This window comes from Apodemus sylvaticus, chromosome 6 (assembly GCF_947179515.1).
Source record: "Apodemus sylvaticus chromosome 6, mApoSyl1.1, whole genome shotgun sequence".
In the NCBI taxonomy this organism is placed as follows: Eukaryota; Metazoa; Chordata; class Mammalia; order Rodentia; family Muridae; genus Apodemus; species Apodemus sylvaticus.
This window is the reverse complement of record NC_067477.1, coordinates 135,534,252-135,548,987: the sequence shown is the minus strand read 5'-3', so window position 1 is coordinate 135,548,987 and position 14,736 is coordinate 135,534,252. Positions and strand designations below refer to the sequence as shown.

Sequence of the window (14,736 nt, the reverse complement as noted above, 5' to 3'; positions counted from 1 at the left end):
AAAACTTGGAATTTACCAGGATGTAGCACACTGGAAGGGTGGCCTCAGATTCTTGAGTAGAGGTGCCCATTTAAAAGTAATATTCTCACTTAATGATATTTATCTCATTTGTAGGATAAGGTTAATTAGCTTTCCTCCCTTTCAATATTATCAGGGCACCACATTGGCAAGGATAATAGAAACAGAAACCTGAGGTGGGTTTTTGTTTCATTTTTTGTTTTGTTTTTTTTTTTTCCCGTTGAGTGGGCATTCGTTTGAAAGGGTGTCAGCTTTGTCAGTGCTAATTAGTAGGCCGCTTAGTGTCTGGTTTGCATGATTGAAAGAGGGCTCAGCTCTGGCTTCATTACAAGATATGTTTAAAGCTGTGAGGGGTGTCTAACTTGGGGAACGGAGGTTAAAATCGACGGAAGCTCTCCGAGTGGGTGCAGATAGCTGTTAGCACCGAAATGTTGCGGAACAGGAAACGCTCGTGAAGGCAGGCTTTTCAGAAGTTGAGGTTTCATCTTGCCTTGCTTTTTAAAAAATACTGCTCTCCACGTTTCGAGGGTTTATGTGGTGGTGCTTTCTTCACTGCGAAGTTCTTTGTGCCTTCGCCATCTTCGTAATTCTTCTGGGCCGTGGTGGTTCCATCAATCTTCTCTGGGCACTGTTTTTGGAGGATGAGATGCTTATTTCCTCTTTAAACCCCATCATCTTTTTCTGGTTGTCTACTTTGGGCTTCTAATTTCAAAGGGGCTCCGTGGGGAGACAGTTGTACTCTCAGATACAATGGGTTGAGTAGCTTTCTGATAAATTGCTGCTAGGCAAGAAAAGCAAAGGGGGAAGCATACATGCATGGAAGCCCCTTTCTGATTAGTCTGTCAGCCGAGGCTGCATGGCTTCTGCACCGTGAAATGAAAAACGACTGGCCTCCCGATGCAGCGACGCTGAGAAGCCGGGCGCAGGCAGGGTGGGTGCTTACTGGGGGTCCTTCAGTTTCTTTTTTATTGGCCCCTGTTGTTTTTTGTCAATACCTCTATACGGGGAGGGAAGGTGAGTGTGTGCCTGTGCGTGTGGCAGGGAGGGCGGATGGAAGAAGCCCCTCCAGCTAAGCGCAAAGAGAGCCACGCTGCCTCCTGGCGCAGTTGCCAGGACAGCGCGGCGCGAGCCGCAACGGCAGGAGCCTCACCGCGTTCCGGCTGCGAGAGAAAGTGACGCATTGCAGGTACAAACCAGCCAATCAGCAGCTAGCTCAACGATGTTTGCCGTAGCCATCGCCACCGCAGTGCTCTTCCGCGCCACAAAGTAGCGCCTCCCAGGCGCGGTTACCCCGGCCTTTCAACGGCTTGCCTGGGAGTGAAACACACTTACGTCATCCGTCCCCCTGCTCCCCTTTATCTCTTGCGTGTCTGCCCAGTGACTGCGGAGAAAGGGGTCTCCCGGAGAGTTGGGGGGGGGGGGCGGGGGCTGGCCGGGACTCGTTCGCTATGTTCCGTTATCTGGCGTGAGGCGGAGGGATCTGGCGGAGGGAGGTGTTTATGAGGCGCTGGGGGCAGAGGAGGAGAATTAGTCCGAGTGGAGCGAGCGAGTCGAGCGGTTGTCTGGTCGCGTCTCGGAAACCCGTAACCCTTGCAGCATGGTGAGTGCGTAGCTGAGCGGCCGGTGCCCGGTCGGTCGGTGAAAGACGCTGAAGCGGATTGACTAAAGAGGCGGACCTCCCCTCTCTGAACTGTCGGGGAGCAGCCTTCGCCAGAGGGGTGGCACAAAAAAGGCCGGGAGGCCCCCGCGACACGTATGTCGCAGGTGTCCCCCCACCCCCCCCAGCTCCCGTTGGGTTCCCTTAGATGAGTTGGGGGACGGCTGCGGGGCTTGGCCGGGGAGGATGGATCTAGGGGCGGTGGGATCGGTCAGGAGAGCAAGCGCGAGACGCTAAGGTTGAGGCGACGCCAAAGGTCAGCCCGGGGGCGGGATTCAAACCGCCAACGGCCACCGCTAAGCGCGGGCGCCAGGAAGCGCCTTTGTCCGCCCGGCCGCCATGCGCGGGGGGTGGGGTGGGGAGGAGCGGAGCGCGGGGCCCCGAGGCGAGCGGGCGCCGTTAGCCCGCATCCCCGCGAGGCGAGTCAAGCCCGGCCTGGGGCGCGCCCTGTGGGTCCAGCCTGTGCGGGGAGCAGCCACTGGGGGTGGGGTGGGGTGGGGCGGGCGCGCGGGGCCCGGAGCCGCCGCCGGACGCTGCTCGCCTCGCGCCCCAGCTGCTGCGCTGGCACCTGCAGGACTGCGGAGGTCTGGGCGGCCCGCGGCGCTGCGGGGATGGCGGGGGAGGGGACCCCGGCAGTTCCTCCCCATCCCCCTCTGCGCAGTGCTTCTTGTTCCTCTCCATCTGGTGCTGTCTTCCACTACCCAGACTGGATGCTTAATTTTTTTTCTTTTTTTTTTTTAATCGTTGAAGAATACAAGCTTTATGCTGGAAGTCGGGCGCTTTCTCCAAATAATACAGCTCGTAAAGGGAAAGCAACCGACTTCAGCTAGGGTCTCAAAGGCGTCTTCTGCCCACAATGAAAGCAAGCTAGGGAAAGTAGCAATTAAGGGGCGGGTCGCTAAATTCTTGAGTATTAAGGTGCACTCCTGTTCACCTCTACCACACGCAGTGTTCCTTGAAAACAACTTGTGTTTAAGAGTAGAAGTTGCCATCTGATCTTCGTTCTTAGATCTACAGTTCTTTTATACAATAATGGCCGTCAGTAACTGTATGTACACTTAAAAAGTGTACAAGAGCAGGAGATTTTAGAAAGGATTTTTTTTTAAGAGCCGCCTCGTGTTTCCTGTTTAAAAAGTTAATGAGGATATTAATTTGCAATACTTATTTTACTCCCTTGCCAAATGGTTACAGCAATGGGTGTGTCCAGGAGGCAAGGTGACATCTTAAACAGTAGTTGGGAATCCCTGCCAACTGAAACCTCCAGCCTGCTTGGGTGTGGGGAGAGAGTTCACCTTGGAGAGTGCTGGCATTCATTTAACTTTGGTGAATTCTTTGTGCGTTGATATATACACACTAATGAATTTTAATATGCTGACTGAATTTCTTCTTTGTAAGGGGAAACAGCATGTAAATTATAGGCATGTAATTGACACTCCAAGTTGTGTAGTAACCTTTTTTTAGTTAGCAGGACAGGATTTAAATTTTTACTGGAAAATTAGAATATATATGTTACAGTGGTTCTCCCCAGTAAGTTTTATAGTTAAATGTCATTGATACATCGATAGCTATTCTAGTAACTTCATAACGTTTAAGACTTTAGATTCTGAGGACTCAGTTAAAGAGAAAAAAAAGATCCTGTAGGGACCTATGTATATAGAACTGATTACAGAGCTCTTGAATTTGCATGCAGTCACTGTATTTTTATTGGGATGTCAGGTATTGGAAGGAATGTGTACTGTTGACGGCTGGGTGACACAAGTTGTAAAGAATAGAAAATGTCTTGAGTGTGTTTAAGTCAGTCCATTAAGCTGAAAGGTTTTTATTAGGCTCAAAAATAAGAATTTGCTTTGGCTTCATTATAATGTTGAAACTCGTAGCTTAAGCTAGAGTTTAGGCTTTTAGTCAAGGTCCTGATTTCTACCATGTTTTTGTTGGTTGCACCACTGGTTTCTCTTTTGGCTCAAGATGCTTTTACAGTAAAGTGCCATTTTGTCAGGAAAGACCCCTTTTCCTACAAAAATAACTTCGATTGGTTTTGATGCACATAAAATAATTGCTATAATTGAAGAAATGATAGATGGAGCCTTGTGTATGAGGGATGAGCAGGATGAAGATGAACTTGTGTGCACTGAAGCCATGCGAATCATTCAGATATGATTCAGATTGTTTAAAAACAGCTATTTTGAGTGCTATTTAAAAAAATGCTTTAAATGTTCATAATGTATTCAGTTCAGCTGACTTTGTAATTCAGGTTAGTTTCTAGATAAAGATCGATAGTGGTAACCCAAAATGCAGGATCTAGTTCAGTAGGTTGGGGTGGAACCTGAAAGTACACTGGAAATCTCTGGAATGACAAGAACAACAGGAGGGATTACACCAATCCTTGAAGAATGGAGAGAGTTAAGAACTAGTCATTTCTCTGGTGAATTACTCTTCGCCTTATTGTGATAAACACATGTTAATGAGCTTGTATTTTCCCAAAAGTATAATTTTGGTTCTAAGAAAATGGCACTCTCCATAGACAGAAGAAGTAGTTGGAAGTATTGAGTGCCAGGAAGTCTTTGCTCTTGATTTTTGGAAGTTTTTATTCTAGAACTTACTGGTAAGTTTTATTTTAAAACCTTAAACTCAGGCTAGAGAGATGGCTTCCGGTTAGGAGCACTGATGGTCTTCTTGAGGGCCTGGTTTAATTCTCAGCACCCACATGGTGGCTCATCTGTAACACCAGTTCCCAGGGGTCCTAAGACAGATGCATGCAGGCAGAGTACCAAATGCACATAAAAGGAAATTTAGAAAAACTCCTTAAACTCAAGAAAGGTTTTCACATTATCTGGCAAACTAGTATTTGCCTGGTTCATTCCTTGAAAGTGAATTTTATGCAGTGCTCTAAAATTTATTGTTAGTGTCTTGTCTCCCTGAGACCTTATCTTTTATGTATATACCTATAAGACACCTCCACCAGTCACCCCAACCTATTGAAACTAAAATCTGTAGTCGCTGGCTGACTTCCTGCTCTAATTCCTAGCATGCATTTCTTCTGATTTCCACACCACAGTGCCTGCCGCACAGTTAAGCTTGGCGTCATTTTAGGCTTAAAGGAATTTCAGTTGATGCTGCTCAAGCCTTTGTTTGTGCAAGTAAATCTTTGCTTGGAGTTACTGTGAAGCATGGTGAGAGTTCAGCTGTAAAAGGTTTTAATCTAACTTCTTGCCCCCCCCACCCCTGTTTTTTTTTCCTCCCCTTAGTAATAGGAAGTGGACCCAGGACTTACCATGGTTGGCAAACACCATGTAGATGCCCCTACATCCCTAGCTCTTCCTTATTTTGTTTTATTTTAAAGAGAAATAAACTTATATTGTAATTAAATTAGATACTGCTTTTTAAATTAAGATCCTCCTGTGTTGCCCAGACTGACCTCCACCTAATGACCGTACTGCTGTGGATCAAATCAAATTGTTGAGGAGGAAAATAATAATATCTATTATTATTCCTCTTCAGATTCTTATGCTGTGCCCTAGAGAAATCCATGAGGCCTTTGCTATAAAGGCACAGCTCTTCCCCAGAGAGAAGTCCACTTTAAATAGGAGGGATCAGACTTTTTCTTGCTTCAATAAGAGAATCGATTAACCCCATGGCACATTTAACCCCATGTTGTTAAGAATTGTATTACTTTATTTTGTTTTTGTTTTCCGAGATGGGGTCTCACTGGGCACCTCTGTCTTGGAACTTGCTATGTGCGCCAGGCTGACCTGGAATTCAGAGATTGTCCTGCCTCCCAAGTGCTTAGATTAAAGGTGTGTGCTACTACACCTGGCTTCTTGGTGGGATTTTAAATTAGCAGTAGTTTGGCAGTACCTCTCAGAGTGCAGGCTATAACAATAAGAAACCTGTTTTGTTTAGATTCCTGTGTTCTTTGCCTGTCAGGTGAGTAGCAGAAGTGAGTGGTGCTTCTCACCCTCCTCCCCTTCTTAGGTTTGAGAAATCACTTTTTTCTCAAGATCTTGTGTTTGACCGTTTATGGAGTGATTTTTCAATTTGAGATTCTTAAATTTTAGTAGTAATTTGATTTTTTTTTTTAAACCAACATGGCTGCTTAGTTTAATTTGGGTAATCTATATTGGGTGGTGGCACACAGATGGCAGAAGCAGGAGGATCTCTTAAGTTTGAGGCCAACCTGGTCTACAGAGCTAGTTCCAAGACAGCCACAGCTACACAGAGGAACTCAGTGTGCCCCCCATCGACCCCCCCAAAGGTAGTCTAATTGAAAAGGAAGCTGGTTTTATTGGATATACTTTTGTGTGTAAATTACAGGTTTTTTGAAAGTTTTAAATCATTCTGAGGTATTGGCGTAACCTCGGAGTCAAGTTTGCTTAACTTTGTAGTTAAATCAGCATGTCCACACACTCTCTGCCTACCCATTGTGTTCCGGGTCCCTGAACTGAGTGCAGTTCATGCCTAGCACACCGTGAGCCTTGAAAGTTGTAAACGTTACTGTAACTGCTAACCTACATAAGTCATTAATCAGCTTTTTGATGTCTTTGTAGGCTGACCAACTGACTGAAGAGCAGATTGCAGGTAAGAAATATCCTGCTGGATTATATTTCATTGTGATTTATTATAAATTGAATAACAAACTCAAGATCATTAAGTGAAATAAATGCCTTTGCTTATGTCATGAACAAGGTGAACTGTAGCATTAAGTACAGTAGTTGAGCTGCCGTTGGCAGTTGTGAATGTAATCATACACACAAAGTGTGGTGTGGGGGCGAGGGGGATGAGAATAGGTATATCAATTGGTGGTGATGGTTTTATTATTTATTTTGTATCTTTTACTACCATCCAAAATACTTGTAACTTCAAATCAGATAATATAAATAATTAAGTGGAGGGATATGTATAATTAAGTTGAAATGTAGAGTCAGAAAGAACATTGAATTTACCTTGACTTTAAGTTGGTTGATTTAATAGATTAAGCAGTCCCTCATCTATGAGACTCATTTTCTCCAAAATCCAAAACTTGAGTGCTAACATGACATCATTCATAGAAGATTGTTCTACCTCATAAACAGATGGGTTGTCATCAAAATGCTTGGACAGTGAAAATACTGTGTAAAAATAACTTCTAGTTGTATATAAAGGTATATATGGCACATGGAATACTTTGTAATTTGGAACATATCTGGTCCCAAGCATTTCAGATAAGCAATATTCAGTTGTGTGATCAATTGGTGAGTAATAATTCCCTAAAGGAAAAACTTAACAAATGTCACTGCTATTCTGATTTCTTTTCAGATTTTATAACTCTTTATGAATGCCAATGTAGCCACTGAATTGACTTTAAAAGCAGTGGCAGCTATTGGACTGAACCTTTTAGGAATAAATGAGATTAATGAATAAAACTTGTCTCTAGCTGTATGGTTTACCTGCCAGGATATTTTGGTTTTATTGTGATATTTTTGAGATGAATATTAATTCTGAAATAATGGAAGCTTGCCAATTGTGTTCTTTTTTTTTTTTTTTTTCTGTTTCTGAATACAAGGTCCTGCTATAAAGTGCTGACTGGCCTTGAACTCATGTAATCCTGAATCCTGAGTGCAGGGATTAATAGACATCACCACTGTACCTGACTTCCGAAGACTTTTATCAGAAATTTAACTTTCCATTTTCTCAGTAACTCAGAGACATTTGATAAGTGTCCAAGTGGTCCAGTTTGTTTTTTCCCCTCTGGTGCTGGAGATTGAATGGAAGGCCTTGTGCCTACCAGTCAGATGAACTGTTACTGAGTTACATCCCTAGCGTGTGAGGTTTTGGCACAACTGTCTAGCTCAGGTTGGTCTTGAGCATCCTGTTAAGGACAAACTAGTCTGCAATTATGACCCTTTTACCTCCCCTGCCCCTCCTGAACACTCTAACATGCTCTATTAATCAACATTTACTTGAGCTTTTTAAAGCTCAACTGTATCACCCAATGAAAGTAGATCTAGCATTCCTGCAAATCTACAGAAACCTGGAAGCTGTTGGACATCACTAGTTCTCATATATTTGATGACTATATAAAGTAAAAGGCTACTGGATTGAGGACCAAATTTAAACAGGCTTTTTTAAACTGCTTAATTAATAATTTGATTTAAATCTAGTATTTAATATTGCAGGTTGTGTATATTGAAGTAATAAATAAGGCAGAGCTTTATATTTTTTGTTGAGTTGTACTGGCTTGTTATGTTGACTATTCAGTCATACATATGCTAAACAACTTCAACCTTAGTTATGTCATTAAATTACCAAGAATTCCTTTTTTGTTTGTTTTTGTTTTTTGGATTTGGTTTTGGTTTTTTGAGACAGGGTTTCTCTGTGTACTCCTGGCTGTCCTGGAACTCACTCTGTAGACCAGGCTGGCCTCGAACTCAGAAATTCGCCTGCCTCTGCCTCTCAAGTGCTGGGATTACAGGTGTGTGCCACCACCGCCCGGCTCCTTTTTTTCCCCTCAGCTATTTTCATTATTTTTGCCCCTTTGGGAGACTAGGTTGGGCTGAAACTTGACTGTCTTATGTATCTGCTTTTTGTTTTAATATTTCTGGTCAAATATTGGTCTTTCCTGCTTACAATAAACATTTCAGTGTAGAAAATGTATTGATAATAAGGTTTCTATCATTTTTGGTTCTTTTAGAAAGCTTTCTGTATCTGACCAGTGTAATAGATGAAGTCTTCAATGACTTGTAGTTACCATAACGTTGTCTTTTCAAAGACTCTTTTGGGGACTGCAGGGGGGGGGCTCACAAATTTGAGATCAGCCTAAACTCCATAGCTAGATAGTTTCTATAATGTTGACTTTATAAAAGGAAAGAGGACTGGAGATCAGTTCTTTCTCTGCTCTACCTTTTTCTCTCCTACAGATTTAAAGCCCTGTGCCTACTGTGCATTATATACTAAGTAAATATTTTCTGAATGGATAACTACAGACTACTGCATAGCACCCAATAGCTTAGTGTCCTGTCTTCTCCAAGGCCTGCTCCTAAAGTTCAAAGTCTACCTTAAAGGCAGAGGTTTTTTGTTTGTTTATTTCTTCCTCAAAGCTGGTGGTCAGAGATATTTTGGAGTCTAAAATCTCTGTCCTTCCAGAAAGAAATGTTGACCATCTAGGGATTTAAAATGTGACCTATGAACAGTTGAAGCTATTTTTATTCTCATAGTATAATGATTAATTACCACTATAGATTTGTTTAGAAATTCTAACAATAAATAACTTAGGCTAGGAATAAAATACTACTTCTAGTGAAACATTTACTATTATATATAAGCTAAATTATATATTATTTTAAATGATATTTTCTAAAGAATACCTCATTTTAGCATGATATCAGTAACCAGTAAATGTTGTTACAACTCTATCTGCACTTTAGTTATTGTTTCACATTTGAAAAACTGGTAGTAAAAAGGTACTTAAATTTTAAATCAAATCTACCTCAGTCTTCAACTTTCAAGGTCCAGATTTGATGAAAACATTAATCTTATTCAGTTTATAGCAGCTGTTTCCCTGACTGCAAGAGGCTGGCTGTGCCTGGGACACTCAGCTTTCCCTTTGCTGTGATGAGTACTTGCCTTGCTTACAGTTCCTTAACTGAACAAATTCTGACTTCTAACATTTTCAGTCTTGGCATAGCTAGAAGCTCTTTGGAGTGGGTCCTTTATACCTACATACAAGATACCTGTGTTAATGAGTATTTTTATTACATATTTAACTTTTAGCTCCTGATTTTGTATTTCTGATATTATTAATGGAATTAGTGCTTAGAATAAAGTGCTCCTGTGTGTAAGTGCATACTGTGTTGATTCTGAAGAGCAGATGGACTGTAAAAGCAGAGGGATATGAAATGTATGTTTGAGATGCAGAGCATACTCTTAAGCATAAGAATAGAGTCTTGCCTGCAGTATTGGCACACACCTTCAATCCTTAATACTCAGGAGGCAGGATCTCTGTGAGTTCGAGGCCAGCCAGGGCTACACAGAAGCCCTGTCTCTTTAAAAAATATATATATATGAGAGAGCCTTTAGAGTAAGAATATAGATTTGGCCTTTGAATAATGTTATTAGTTCCTTTATTTTATACATAAATTAACAGGTATAGCATGAATAATCTGTTTTGTTTGGAGACAAGGCCCAGGCTGGCATCTAGTTCTTGACCCTCCTGCCCCAGCCTCCCCAGTTCTGGAATTACTGGTATACACCACTGTGGCCTTGGCCCATGAATGTTTTAAACCTTTGAAACTTAGGATACATAAACTTGGCCGTCTATTTCCTACAAATAGGTTAGTGTAGCTAACCCATATAATAACTTGACTGCTGCTACTTAAACATTGGGAGGTTATGCACGTAAATGATGTTAAAAGATTGTTAAGTATGTAACTCTTAAGTACTTTAACCTACCTTTTAATAATTTAGTAGATGATTGACTATGGGGCTATGCTGATAATTTGTTTCTAGATAATTTGTGCATCTTGTTTGTGAAAAGGCATTCAGAACTTTTTTAAAAAGTATATAAATTTAGTGCATTATACAGTCTTCATCAATCTTGTTTGTAGATGGGGAATGCCTTGATTTGTATAGTAATTAGATTGATGTATTTAGTACTGTGTACAAATTATTAAATTATTGCTGCCAATTTCTAATTAAGCTTCAGATGGATAATAGATGAATTCCTCAGGAAATTTTTAAATGGACTAGACCTGTGCATATATGTAGAGAGAGTACTGTGTGCATATCTGGAGAGTGTTAACCACAGATGAGTCAGTGCAGCCAAATCCAAATTACAAGTTGAACAGGTGTTTTATGGTGTTTTAAAAGGCAATAGGATCTGGTAATTGTGTGGGTAATTTTTACAAAAGAACTCAAATCAGGAGGCAGCTTCAATAGTAGAAGCAAAAGAGGGGAGCTTTGAACCAAAATACTGGTTGCAGAAGTAGGAAAAAAAATCAGCATTTAGTACAGCTTCTTTATAGACTTCAGGGGGCACTAGTTAAAATGACTTTCCTGGTTTTTTTGCTTAGTCCATGGAGTTGCTGAAGATTATGAAATTTACTACATTTAATATATAACTTGCTTGAGGTCAATCGAGGGGAATCTGTTTTATTGGATAGCCAAAAATGTGAGGAAATGCAGGTCTTTGCTGTGAATGGGCATTGACAATGTGACCAGAGATTAGAAGGATAGAACTGGTAACATTCGACTATAGAAACAGACAAAATCCAGAGCCATGTCAGTGTCAGCTGGGAAGGAGATCGCAGGGCTCTTTTGGAGGCCAAGAGAGTTGTGAATTTTGACTTCTCGGTATGGATTAGTCAAGTTGAGCTGAAAGTTTTCAGCTGGTGAATTTGGTAATATCAATAGTGGGTTGAAATAGAGGAATGTATAAAAGTAGTGGTGGTGCTCTCCAATATAAAATATTATTACAAAATTTGAAATTTTATATTCATAAACATACTTTTATGTCAGTGGACAAAGACTTTAGATAGATGGGTGGGTCTAGAGATGATGTAAAACAACTGCAGAGAGTAAATTACAGCAAAGACAGAACCTTTACACCCCGTCTCATTTCCTAAACATGTCAGATACAGTTCCTGTGGCAGAGCTTAGCAGCTCATGAACTTTGGAACGGCTTTTTTGTTTGCAAAAAAGTCTAATCTGTTTAGAAAATACCTTCCTTACTTGTTATCTATTGATTTGACCTTGTTATCCTTGTTATCTAAGCTAGGACCTTGGGAGTGCCATAGTTAATTTCTTAGTTTCTGTCTTGAAAATTTCATCAATACATTTCCTGATACCAGTTCAAATTAGAAGGACAGGATCATAATTTCATAAGATCTTAAAAGTCTTTAAGAATCACATATATTTCACTTTTAGAGTTTTAAAGCTTAAAGTTTTCTATCAAAATTGCTTTTGTTCTTTAACCTTAGATCTAAGTGGACATTGATAGCTTGGCTCAATTATTAATATCAGTATTTGATGGATGTCCTCTTTCTTGCTGTTAGAAAGCTAGCCCATTTTTTTCTGAAGTTCTTGCTTTGATTTAGTATTTTGTTGATTTTAGACATAGCTTTACCCTTTGAAGGTACCTCTAAACATCTGTCTGTATTAGATTTTCCTGAGATTTTAAAACTTCCTGGTAGCTCAATATGAGCACATAGAGGCTTGGTTAGCTATAGATTTTGACATATTATCACAAGGTATTCTCACCTAATTTATTAGGAATCAGAGTTCCATTTGAAATGCTGTCTTGGAGAGTTAGTACAGTTTACGGCACAGTGTGCTGGTGCTAACCTGTGTGCTTGGACTTTGTTCTCTCTGACAGAGTTCAAAGAAGCCTTCTCACTATTTGACAAGGACGGGGATGGGACAATAACAACAAAGGAGCTGGGGACGGTGATGAGGTCCCTGGGGCAGAACCCCACAGAAGCAGAGCTGCAGGACATGATCAATGAAGTAGATGCGGATGGTATGCTCAGCTCGGGGCTAGAGGGTTTGCCACAGAGGCCTTTGCACTTCTGTTGTATGTTTACACAAACTGTTTTCAGGTAATGGCACAATTGACTTCCCTGAATTTCTGACAATGATGGCAAGAAAAATGAAAGACACAGACAGCGAAGAAGAAATTAGAGAAGCATTCCGTGTGTTTGATAAGGTAAAGCTCGGGTCTGCATGCTCTGAGAACGGAAGGAAGCTAATAGGACCTACCTGGAGACCTGCAAGCTTCTCAAGAGCTCCACGTGAGCATAGGCTTTCCAGGCTTACTGCAGAGGATCATACATTATGCCCTTAAGAGCCAGGGAGTGTGAGCTTGAATGTGGGGATAGCCTACTTAATTACATTTACAGATGAACTGGTGTGGATTCACTTCACTTTGAACAAAATCACCTCTGCCTCCACATCCACCTGAGACAGGCTTTCTTTGTATGGTTCTGACTGCTCTGGAACTCCTGTAGACCAGGCTGCTGCAGACTCACAGAGGACCACCTGCCTCTGCCTCTGCTTGAGAGGAATTTCTAAAGTTTAATATTGGAATTCAAATATTACTCAGACATCACCCTCCCACTTTCTTGTAGGATGGCAATGGCTATATTAGTGCAGCAGAGCTTCGCCACGTGATGACAAACCTTGGAGAGAAGTTAACAGATGAAGAAGTTGATGAAATGATCAGGGAAGCAGACATTGATGGGGACGGGCAGGTAAACTACGAAGGTAAGTCATGAGTGCCGCCTCACTCACGTGCTGATTTCTAGGATAAAGTTACCGAGGGTGCTTCATAGCTGAAAATCAGGAATCTTTACCTCCCAAAATTCGGATGCTAAAATAGCTCTCACTAAACTTAAGTCATTTAAAATGTCTGCCAACAAGACTACATGACTCACCTAAGAACTTTGACTGTCAGTTCTACGCCTGCACCTAGAAAATTGACATTGTAATAAAGTATTAACATTTAAGTGGAACTGTACAGTTTTTGTACAAGGTGGTGGGATAATTCTGAAAGTTTGAAATTTTACTGTGAATTCCCTAAAATGAATTAATAGTCTCTTGTGACTAGGTTCTGTTTTTCTGACTCAGTTTTAATTCAAAAGTATCTTGGTTACTGCAAGCTCAGAGGGCTGCCAGCCCACTTGCAAGAAGTGAGACTTTTAGAAACGGAAAGGGCTTCAGGGACCCAGCTTTTTGCCTTTCACTGTTTCAATTGTATTTTTCATGAAGTAACAGGTTGTACGCTGCATAAAGGTGGCCTTATAAACGTTAAACAGTTGTCCCACAGAGGTTACAATTGACTTGACCTAGCTGATATAAAATTCAAGTGTAAACTAAGCCAAAAATGCTCTCCCATGCTGTTGCTGGGGATTGACCTTTAGGTCTTACCTATGCTAGGTACGCTGTATCCCACAGCCCCAACATTAATTGCCTCGTGTTTAGTGACCTAAATTAATAGTGATTTATGAAGATCCAACTTTGGCTGTTTAACTGGCTTCCCCTTTGTTGCCATGAAGAAGGAAGGGACAGAGGCAGTGTGTAGTCGTGCGGGCTTTTTTTTGTTGTCGATTACTCACATTTCTGTTTCTTATTTTTTTCAGAGTTTGTACAAATGATGACAGCGAAGTGAAGACACTGTACAGAATGTGTTAAATTTCTTGTACAGAATTGTTTATTTGCCTTTTCTTTGTTTGTAACTTATCTGTAAAAGGTTCCCCCCACTGTCAAAAAATATGCATGTATAGTAATTAGGACTTCCTTCCTCCATGTTTTCTTCCCTTATCTGACTGTCATTGTCCTTAAACCTTACTTTAGAGAATTGATCAAGTAACCTGTTGCATGTGGCTTACTCTGGATATATTGAAGCCCTTCTGCACATCTAAACTTAGATGGAGTTGGTCAAATGAGGGAACATCTGGGTTATGCCTTTTTTAAAGTAGCTTTTAGGAACTGTCAGCATGTTGTTGTTGAAGTGTGGAGCTGTAACTCTGCGTGGACTGTGGACAGTCAACAATATGTACTTAAAAGTTGCACTATTGCAAAACGGGTGTTTTATCCAGGTACTCGGACACTATTTTTTTGTACTGCTGGTATTGTACCAGAAACATTTTCTTTTATTGTTACTTGCTTTTTAAACTTTGTTTAGCCACTTAAAAGAAAATCTGCTTATGGCACAATTTGCCTCAAATCCATTCCAAGTTGTATATTTGTTTTCCAATAAAAAAAATTACAATTTACCCAATTGTTGCTCTGAATCTGAGTGATTTAATAACTATTGGTGTCTGATTTAGGGGATAGCGTGTGGAATTGCTTTCTCCATGGTGTGATTCAGTTGTGGTTTGGGGGATAGAATCTTATAGGAACTTCCTGCCTGCCTTACCCTTATGAAGATTAAAAGCTCTTTTTATGCTGGGTGTGGTGGCACATGCCAATCTCACCACTTGGGAGCCAGAGGCAGGTGGGTAGATCTCTTAAGTTTAGGGGCAGCCTGATATCTGGTCTACATAGTAAGTACCAGGCCAGACTGGACTCTACAGTGAGATTCTGTCTCCAAG

The 14,736-nt window shown here is 41.2% G+C and overlaps 1 protein-coding gene across 1 annotated transcript; it reads left to right on the top strand.

Annotated features, from left to right (window-relative positions):
- The first annotated feature begins 1,504 nt into the window (after positions 1–1,504).
- Calm2 (calmodulin 2) lies at positions 1,505–14,423 on the top strand. Its single transcript, XM_052186571.1, has 6 exons — positions 1,505–1,618; positions 6,220–6,250; positions 12,021–12,164; positions 12,244–12,350; positions 12,772–12,907; positions 13,783–14,423. Exons 1-6 carry the CDS (start codon positions 1,616–1,618, stop codon positions 13,809–13,811), a joined length of 450 nt encoding a protein of 149 aa, XP_052042531.1. The 5' UTR covers positions 1,505–1,615; the 3' UTR covers positions 13,812–14,423.
- Positions 14,424–14,736: the final 313 nt, after the last annotated feature.